Below are 10,208 nucleotides of genomic sequence, written 5' to 3'. Positions count from 1 at the left end.
GGTTAGGCCATAGGCATTCAATAGGGGAATGGTCCATGGGCTTTTCTTTCACTGTAGTGCACAAACCAGTGTCCGTGAAGGGAAAAGTGGAGGAGCGTGATAGAGTAGTAAGACTCCAGCCTCAGCACCGAACTTCACTAGTGATCTAATGATAATAGCTGCCTTAAGAAGCATTTTCATTGAGCACAACCATCAATTGTGTTCTTAGTCTTTAAAATGGGTTGCACACTAAAACTCTCCAGGGACATGAGGTAACATAAATGAGCAGAGGAGGAGGAAGAAGGAGAAGTAACGGCTGCTGAACTACAGAGTATATGCCTCTCTGAAAAAAGTGGTCACTAGCTGACTGTTGCTAAGAAAAAGTGTGGGCCCAGAGTTGATGGATCTTCTGACTTTCCCCTAAACTGGCTGTCTCTATTTTGATGAATCTCCTGACTTTTAAATGTAGCATTGTAGTTTTTTAAAACAGTATGGACCAAATGTAACATGTCTTTATTGTTGGACGGAACCTGAAGGCTAGTTTGGAATCTGTCTTGAAACATCCCTGTTGGATTTCCCTGCTATTTTGCAGAGAAAGAAACAGGCTTGGAAATCAAGTCACAAGGCTGGCGGGACCTGTCATGGAGCGCTGGCTGCATTCCTCCTCCTGTCTTTTTCTTGCTGTCCTCCGTCCTCCATTCTGTCCTCAGGGAGCCTTCCTCAGGCCTGAGAGTCTGAACCCCAATCTGCTCTGGGTGTGTGGATTTCTTTCAGCTACCCTGATGTCCGCACTCCCAAGTCCTGAGTCCTTTGAGCCATCCCAGTGGATTTCTGCCACTGGCCCACAGGAGCAGAGGGCAGGCTGTGACTGTGTGACCAACAAGGTGTGTGATATGTGTGTGTACACGAGTGTGAGAGTGTTAGAATGGCACCCAGTCCCGGGCTAGAACAGAAGAAGCTGGGGAAGGAGTCTGGGGGCCATGGTCAATCTGATTTTCTTCCTCCACCTGACCGCCCCTGGCCCACCCTACGTGGTCTACACCGATGTGGTAGGGGTGGCTGCAGGGGCAGAGATGGGAGTGGCCGAAGCCTGCTTGACTCCCAAAGATTTCTAAGGAAAAGCGTTCTGCTGCACCCTTTGGCTTGGCCCTGTTGACCCATGGCCCTGTTTCAAGGATGTTCCTTCTGATTCCCAGTGTGCCCTGTTTCCACTGGCCACATTCTCTATGGAAGAACAATGGCATCTGTTTCTGTTTCCACATAGCTGGAGGGTGGGCTGTGGTCCAGTGCACATATAACCAAAACAAGGGAGGGATTGGGGCTTGCCCCAGGACGTGCTGATGTCCAACGTAGATGGGTAGAGGGGAGCAGCGGGGTATTGGGCAAGAGCACTGTACCGGGAGTCCAGAGATGCTGCCTCACCCTGGGCCTTTAAGCAGATTCCTTTCCCTCCCAGAGCCTCAGCATCTCTTCTATCAAATGATGATGTTCTGCCTTTCTCCCCGCGTGGCTATGAAGATCAAGGGACACAGTGGCCGTAGGGATGCTGTGTTAACAGCAGATGTGGCCATATGAGCACTTCGCTAACTGCCAATGTGAGTTCAGACTCTTCAGAGTTTTTGACGCCCAGGACTATGGTGAGGTGTGACATAGGGGATGTAAGGTTTGATGCCTGCTCCGACTCCAGTCTTGGTAACACATGTGAAATGTTTCGCAAATCATGGCCCTGCCTTGGGGAAAAGAGCAGTCTGGGAAAGTTTCTTCAAGGTGGCCTGACTTCCGTGCGGTCTGGGGCATGACTGAGATAGGCTTACATGGCGAGGAATGGGAGGGTATCTGGGTAAAGAGCTGCCGTGTGGGCAGAGGTGTAGTGTGGGCCGCATGGAGGGCAGCCACTGGCAAAAGCAGGGAAAGAGACAGAATGAGGAGGAGCTCTATGGGGAGGGCGAGGCCTAGGGTGAACCTTCAGAGTCCAGAGTTTGACTTGTTGGAGCTCTATCCTGTAGGTCTTAAGGAGCGGTGGAAGGCTTGTAGGTGGAGAAATGACAGCTGGACGTTAGCGAGCAAGTCCTGTCTCCATGAGCAGCATGGGTGGTCCTCTGAGCATGGCAGGCACGCGTGGGCAGCCAGCTGGTGCAAATGCCTCTGTGTGTGGGTGAGCTTCTGTGCTGTGACTCTGCCCACGTGTGTGCTTCAGTGTGCTGAGTAGCTGCACATCCATGACCCGTGTTGCATGTGCCGGCCAGTGAGGGTGCTGGGCACCACGAGGTAGAGGGGAAGGAGGGGTGTCGTTTGTAGTATTTGTGGGCACGTGTGTTAGTGTGTGCATGCGAGCCATGTGGCCTCACGGCGTGTCTGTGCACACCTGGATGTTTGCAGGCCTGCCCCACCCATGCGTGGGAGCTGTCATGTTGGTTTCATGCTGTCTTTCAGAATCACTATCAGTGACCTCTGAGGAGCTTCAGCCATGGCAGGCACACGCCTCGCCGCCTGCTGTGTGAATGGTGTGGCTGCCCCGCTGCACCAGCTCCACCCAGGGGGCAAACCTGGGACCTAAGAGCTGGGCTCCCGGCGCCTCCCTTCTGGAGCTGCAGACTTTCTCTTTCCTTTTTCTGTCCTCATGCTGTTGTCTCTCTCACCTCCCTTCTCTGTGAGCCTCGGCACTCAGTGCCACTGCCCAGGGCCTCCATGGCTGAGCCTGGGGCTCTTGGAACAGGCTCCGTGCTCAAGCTGGCAGATGTGGGTGCTCTCCGGAGCCATGACAGTGGGCAGAGAGCTCGTGGTTTATGGTGTCGGGGCCGGGAGCTTGGAGGCATCCAGAGCCCAGGAACGTCCTCCTGGGCACGCTGTGCCTGTCGTGCATTCTGAGTCATGCTGCCAGTGCAGGGCATCCAGCTCCCGGCCTTGGAGTGCCGAGAGCCAAATCCACTGCAGAGCGGGTGCTAGTCAGGGTCCCACCTCCTCTGTCTGCTGGTAATCCAGTGGTGATCTCGGGTAAAAGCTGGAGAGTCCCATACACACAGTCATCCCACCACACACCTCACAGGCCAGGCAGGACACACGGCTCCCTTCCCTCCCTCCCGGGTGCCATCATGGCTGCCAGTGTGCGACTGAATGCAGGTCCCTGGCCCCCACCAAGTAATGTGGCTGATTAAGAGTGGTAGGATTTCTAGCCCGATGTTTCCACATGGACGTAAAGTTCTGTTCTTGCCTTTTCTTTTCTGAACTTGCCGCTTTTGCATTCTTTGAGTTCAGTTTAAAGACGGTACTTTTAAGTCCATTGTCAACCTCAGGCTAGAAATTGTACCATTGTTCATTAGCCACATTATTTGGTCTAACATTTTTTGTTGATAATTGTGAAACTTGGTTTGTCTGATACATTGATAAATTCATACAATTTTGAAGAGTCCGTTGAAGTCACCAGGACCCAATATTCGCACTCTTTCAGTGAATGCGGGCAAATCTGTTATTCCATCTGTACAATCATATTATTGCTCTGTTATTTATTTATTTATTATTATTTTTTGAGACAGTCTCGTTCTGTCTCTAGGCGCCAGGCTGGAGTGCAGTGGGGCGATCTCTACTCATTGCAACCTCCTCCTCCCTGGTTTAAGCAATTCTCCTGACTCATGCTCCCGAGTAGTTGGGATTACAGACCCACGCCACCACGCCCGGCTCTTTTTTTATATTTTAGTAGAGACAGGGTTTCACTGTGTTGGCCACGATGGTCTTGACCTCTCGATCTTCTGATCGAGAAGGCCGCCTCGGCCTCCCAAAGGAGGCCTTTTCACTCTTTCAGTGAATGCAGGCAAAATTGTACCACTGTTAATTAGCCACATTATTTAGTCTAACATTTTTTGTTGATAATTGTGAAACTTGCTTTATCTGATACATTGATAAATTCGTATAATTTGGAAGAGTCCGATGAAGTCACCAGGACCCAATATTTGCACTCTTGGGTGCAAATATTCGATCTGTACAATCATATTATTGCTCTGTTGTTAATGCCATATTTATGAAAGTATGAGGAGGCCAAATGCTAAAAAAGGAGACGGTCTAGTAACTAGAAATGCCCACCCCAGGAAGCACACATACATATCTCCCTACATCCTAATCATGGGACTTATTTTGGAACAAAAGCATTAGAACGTCATGAAGTTTTAACTGTTTATTCTTTCTCAAGCATCATAAAGTTATGAGTTAGTCTATGTATCACTGAAATAATTCATTCAGAATGTATAGGCACATTACCATAAATATTGCACAAAATATGCCTCTAACTAAAACCAAGAGATATAAAAAGATATTTAAAAACATATTTAACTCTTCATAAAGAATTTGGGGAGGAGGCAGAAGTCTTGTGATTGCATAGACACTTTTCCTGATAATAGTCAACGATAGGAGCCTTTGATTCCTCAGAAATCATCCCTTTGTAGGTCATTGAAAATGAGTACAGCTGCTGCAGCCCATGATGCAGTATCTTCAAGAGCCGAGAGCACAGGAAAACCCTAAGGGAACTACCATAGTACAGCGCTCATTCTTGGCTGGGGAACCGATGAAGCACACTCTATTATTCTGCACACAAGTGCCAGAGTAGGCCACTTTCTCCTGTGAAATTTAAAAAGCTCCCCAAAATGTTATTACTCCCATCCCAAAGACACAGAAAACAGGGGAAAGGCTGTTTCCAGTTCTGGGCCTCTCAGCAACTCTAAATGTCAGCACTCACAGTGGCATCTTACAGAGTAACAAACAGTGCGCACTTGAGGGCAAACCACGTATTGAGCTAATTCAGAGCTCGCTGTGATTAGGATCGGACCAACTGTGATAGCAGAACATCAGTTGTATCTGAATTCCGTAATAAGTATACATGCGGCAATAACATTTAAAAAGCATGGCATCCTATTCCAAACCAGCAAAAGAGTTTGGTGCAAAGAGTGGGTCTTTGTGTGTTTGAACTCCCACCATGTAAGGCCAAACTCGATATGCATGCTATTCACCTACAATTATCAAAACAGAAAAATGCTAAATTAATAATAATTAATGCTAAACTTATAAACAAAGAAATGTATAAATGAGAAACACAAAGAATCATGAGTGGCTCTAACATCCAGATTAACGAATTGTGTAGATTAACACCAAAAGTTGTTTTGGTTTTTAAATTTCTTGCCCAGCTCTTAGAAGATGGTGATGCTGATCTCCCTGTTCTTGGCAGACTGGTAAAAAAATGGCACATAGGGGTTTCTGCCCAAGCCTGGGTGCTCCTGGAAGGTCTTCATTTCACAAGGCGGCTGCACGATGTTTCCTACAGTGGGGTTGCCCTGGGCAGAACGCTCCCTGGCGTCTCTTGCAGGCTCCATGCTGTCTGCGAGGCTCACCTCACAAAGATCTTTGGAGAGAGGGAGGTGGGGATCTCAGCTCGGGGTGAGTCTCCCCTGCTCCCGCCTGCCCACCCTGCCTGAGGGCTCCACTCACCACCCTGCTTGTTGACAGTCCCAAGCTGCTGGGGGGCTGGGGCCCCTGGAGCAGGCTCATCAACATGGTTCTTGGCAGTGGCCAGGAATTTGGCATGACCCTCGTTGTCACCCAGAATTGGAAACACCGGCTTCTGCAGCTGCAGCTGGAGAGAGGGGTGCTCAGCTGCCACGCTGTGCCAGCACCATGGTCATGCCCACTCCCAACCCCCTCAGCCCCGCAGAGATGCTGCTCGCATTACCTTTATCTCCCGCTTTTCCTCCTCCTCCTGGTGCCGGGACTCTGGGACTGCCCTCTGCGGCTCATATGATTTGATGTCCTTTCCTGCGAAAGGACAGGGCTCAGACAGGCTCAGACGCTGGGGACCCTCCGACCACCCTGCAGCTCCCCCTGCCGTGCCCTGGCCTCCCGCTCACTCATCATCGTGTCCGTCTCTCCAGAGAGCCTGACGAATAGAAGCTCTAGTTTTTCCACCCGCTCCTTCAGGTCCACCTTCTCCTTTCGGAGGGTCGTAAAGCCGCTCTGAAGTAAAAATAACAGGGTCACCTCTCAGCAGTGACCTGCCCCGCCCCCACCCTTCTTGGCCTATGCCAGGACTCACCTGCAGCTTCTCTATGGCTCCCTGCAGTGCGTGATTGGTCTCCCCACAAAAAGACTCACTCTCAGTCCCTGGGGCTGGGGCCACTGCCTCTGGCTCCTGCACCGAGGCCACCAGGTGAGCCAGGTGCTGGTAGCGCACCCTTGGTTCCTGCTCCTCCTGGGCACCGGCCCCAGCCGAATTGAAAAATGCCACCTGAAGGCAAGAGGTGAACGTTCTTGTAGGGGCACACACAGAACAAACGGGCACGGAGGTGGGGTGCAGCCCCTTCCCATGGGGCCTCAGAGAATGCACTGTCAGTCACAGGTGAAATGGTGCCTGAGCACTGGCTCCCAAAAGAGGTGAGTGTCCAGAGAAATCAGAAGGTCAGGAAACCAAGGGGTCCCTTCACAGCACAAGTACCCAATTTTCCACTGAGGACTTCGCCAAGGACACAGGTAAGGGCAGAGCAGGCACTTGGCCTCCGAGCTCTGCGTCCAGTGCTCGCTCCCCACAGTGCCCCCTAAGTCACCCACAGCAGCTGACTTGTCCCCAGGCTGCCTCTGACAACCACACACAAAAGCAGTGAGAAATGGCCATAAGGGGGTCTGGGAGGGACCACAGAGGAAGGTGGCAAAGGAGGGGCAGGGGGAGTCAGGCTCACCACGGCCTCTCGGCTCTCCAGGGCCTCTGCAATGCTGGGCCGAGGCACCTCCTCCTCCTCCTCACTGTCCACATGTCCTCCTCCATCTCCTGTGGGGGGTGGCCAGAGGGGTCCGCACACAACCCAACAAGGGAGGTGCCACTGTGGGCCCACCTCCACCCTCACCGTGTGACCCTGAGCCAGCCCCTCCCCACACAGGAATGAGCTGCTGTACTTTCTCTACTTTTGAGAACCAACATCTTGCTATACTGTCCAGGCACAGTCCTGCTACCAATCGGTGTGGGAGTTCTGACCCGCAACCTTTCTGATCTGGGCCAGGACCTGTGACCCCCACTTCCAGGAGGTCACCATCTTGATGCCAAACTTAGTGCGGACACCTGGTCAGCACCATGAGCAGCTGTTCTAAAGGTCTCTTCCATCGTCTCAATCCTATGCTGCTAAGAGTCCCCTCTTCCTCTTGGGGCTCTCTCTTCCTCTGAGTGGTGTCCCATACCTTCCCCAGGAAGAGTCGTGAGGCTCAGCTGGTTCTGTGGCTGCTCGTTCTCCTGGGTGGCAGCTTCCAGGTGCTCCTAAGGGGCCAGGAAAGGAAGCGAGAAGGCACAGAGGTTGCCAGGTCATCCCCCTCGGGGCCCCATCCTCAGCAACTCGTCCTTCTTCCCACCATTTAAACTACAGGCCACAGACTGGTGGAAAAGCAGAGGGAGCCAACCACCGTCTGCTAAGTGTGCTGCGCACCTAATGCTTTCCACATAGCATCACATTTAATGCTCAGCACCTCCACAAGGAAAATACTAACTTCCTTTTGAAATGAAAGAAATAGGCTTAGAGATGCAAAGAAGTTCAGTGGTGACGAGCGGAAGCGACGCCAGAATCCAGTTTGAGTCTAAGAAGCCTTTTTTGTGTGAGACAGAGTATCACTCTGGATGCTCTGGAGGGCAGTGGTGCAATCTCCGCTCACTGCAGCCTTCACCTCCTGGGCTCAAGGGATTCCTGTGCTCAGCCTACTGAGTAGCTGGGATTACAGGCATGTGCCACCATGCCTAGACTAGGGAGCCTCTTATACCACCGCCTCTTTTCCTGTGACTGGGGGCTCCACGCCTCTAGCTGGGATGATAATGTGTAGACCTGGGAGGAGCCCAGGGCTACCCACCTCTAAAAGTGAGAGGGCAGAAAGCAAGAAACGGTGACAGGACTGTCTGAAGGGTGCTGGGGTCACCTGCCCTCAGGCTGGAGCTGCCTTTGGCTTCGCCCCTCCCCTACCCAGAAGCTGCTGCCGGCCTCCCAGCCCTTCTCGGATGGGACAGAGGTTCCCGTCACCTTCTGGTTGTGCAGCTTCTCCTGCAGCTCCTGTATCTGCTGCACCAACTGCAGTGCGTTCTTTCTCTCGTTGTTCTGGACAGAGAGAAGCAATCGGTGGACACCCACTGCAGCCAGAGACCCCAGCACTTGGTGTCTGCCTCCCAAGGCACCGGGAAGGGTAGAGACAGGCTAGAAAAATCATGACCTTTGTCCCACAGCCATCAGAGCAGGACTCTGGTTCACAGGTGCCTTTAGAAATACCATTTCACATGAGGGCTACATTCCCCCGTTTTACGGGTGGGGAAACAAAGGCCCGAGGGCTGGGAAGGACAGGCTCCCCAGGTGGCTCAGCGCACCAGCTCCTCCTCCTGCAGCCGCGTCCTCTCTTTCTGCTCCTGCAAGGACTGCTCCTGCTGCCACAGCCTTGTTTTCTGCTCAGAGCTCAGGCGATTCAAGTTCTCATTGGTTTTCACCTGAGCTTGCAGCTGCTCTGTCAGACTCTGCAGGTTTTTCCTCAGGAGGTTGGTCTCAAATTTTAGCTGCTGTTCTGCCACCGAGGGCCCTACTGGGGGCTCAGGACGAGGGGCTTCAGCTGAAAAAGGAAGCAGAATATAAGGGCCTCTGGATTCTAAAAAAAAAAAAAAAAAAAAAAACCACCCTCCTTTTGGCGCACCACCACCCTCCTTTTGGCGCACAGCTCCTTTCACGCTCCCTAAACTTGGCCTCACTGCGGACGATTCTTTGCACCCAAACGTTGCCAGACTTCCAAGCCACTTTCAGATAGAGAGCACTGTGGGTGGCTGACAACGGGCACTCCTCCCTCTTGGCTGATGGGGACACTGAGGCTCATGGAGATGAGAAGACTTGCCATCTCCTGGCACCGACCTCTTTTCCTCTGTCTCAAAGCCCTCCCGTCCACCCACCTCCCTAGCGCATTCTAAACTACACGCACAGCCCTCTGGGGCCAGTCCTGCTCTCAGGTCACGCCAGCCACATCTTACCCAGCTGGTTCCTGAGGTGGGCAAGGCCCCTTTCCAGCTCCTGCAGGCGATGTGCATCCTGCCTCTTCTCAAGCTTCAGTGTGCGAACCTGCCCAAAGCACGGGGGGAAAGGGCCCTGAAGAGAGGGGCTGGTGGCTGGACAGGTTGCCTCTCGCTCTCTGCCCACGTCTACAAAGCCCAGACCCACGGCCACCTCTGGCTGTACAATTCCTATTTCACAGATGCCCAAAAGATCCAGTGACCTATCTTAAGGTGGGGTCTGAAGGGTCAGGTCTCACCTCCTCTGATATTTTCCGCATCCTCTGCTGCCATCAGAACCTCTCTCCTTTAATATGTTGACAATACTCATCTCTCTCGAGCTGCACTTGGTGAAGTGATGCCTTCATCTGTAAAAGTGAACACAGAAGTTAGGAAGAGCTGTCACTGGTCCTCACCTGTTCGTGGCCACCTGGGGTCATCTTCCTTCCACATCCCTCCCTCTGCAAAGCCTCACCTGTGTCATGTGTGCTTTGAGCAGTGCCAGCTCCTTTCTGGAGCGCTGTAACTGCCGCTCGAGGACTGCTTCACAGCGGTGTGAGGACTGGATGGTGAAGAGTGAGAAGTTTTGATCTGGGAGCCCGGGCCGCTCTGTACAGTACCCCTTAACGGGGCTGGGGCTAGGCTCAATGTACAACTTGGTCACTAAACATAAAGGCATTCCCAAGCCCGTGGTCTGGTTTTCAAAAGAACTCAGTAAAGTTGGAAGGGACAGGGAAAGAGATCCAAGTGACAGCTGGCTAACACAGGCCCAGAGACAGGAGATAATATGCTACTCTTATTACTCTTCTTACTACCACTGTTTGAACCTTCATGGAGTGCTTCCCCAGATCCTGTGCTAACAATCCCATTTGATGCTCACAGCCACCGTATGAGACAGTTACTATGATTTCCTCTATTGTGTAGATGAAAACCATGGAGTATGATAGGTTAAGTGCTTGTGTAAGATCACTGAGACAGTGCTGGGATTTGAACACCCAGATGTATCTGATTCTCTAAGCCCATTTTTCATGCTGGGCATGGAGGCACAGATAGCAAGGGGGAAATTAATCTTTTGTTCAGTTTTTGACAGGAGGATGCATTGACATAGTCCAAAACTCAGAAGGTCCAGAAAGGAATTACCTCCCAGTCACCCTGTTGCTCTCTCCTGAGTTTTTTATGAGCCCTTGCAGACATGCTT

At 51.9% G+C, this 10,208-nt stretch overlaps 1 protein-coding gene across 1 annotated transcript; it reads right to left on the bottom strand.

Annotated features, from left to right (window-relative positions):
- Positions 1 to 5,153: 5,153 nt before the first annotated feature.
- Positions 5,154 to 9,689, bottom strand: LOC141584710 (golgin subfamily A member 2-like). The gene is given in 12 exon segments (XM_074400186.1): positions 5,154 to 5,365; positions 5,452 to 5,596; positions 5,693 to 5,775; positions 5,868 to 5,973; positions 6,053 to 6,244; positions 6,693 to 6,781; positions 7,186 to 7,261; positions 8,010 to 8,084; positions 8,348 to 8,583; positions 8,993 to 9,080; positions 9,271 to 9,378; positions 9,486 to 9,689. Coding segments are annotated over 12 exon segments (1,614 nt in total).
- Positions 9,690 to 10,208: the final 519 nt, after the last annotated feature.

This window comes from Saimiri boliviensis, chromosome 5 (genome assembly GCF_048565385.1).
Source record: "Saimiri boliviensis isolate mSaiBol1 chromosome 5, mSaiBol1.pri, whole genome shotgun sequence".
NCBI classification, from domain to species: Eukaryota; Metazoa; Chordata; class Mammalia; order Primates; family Cebidae; genus Saimiri; species Saimiri boliviensis.
The sequence above is the reverse complement of the archived record's forward strand: the minus strand, read 5'-3'. Positions and strand labels throughout refer to the sequence as shown.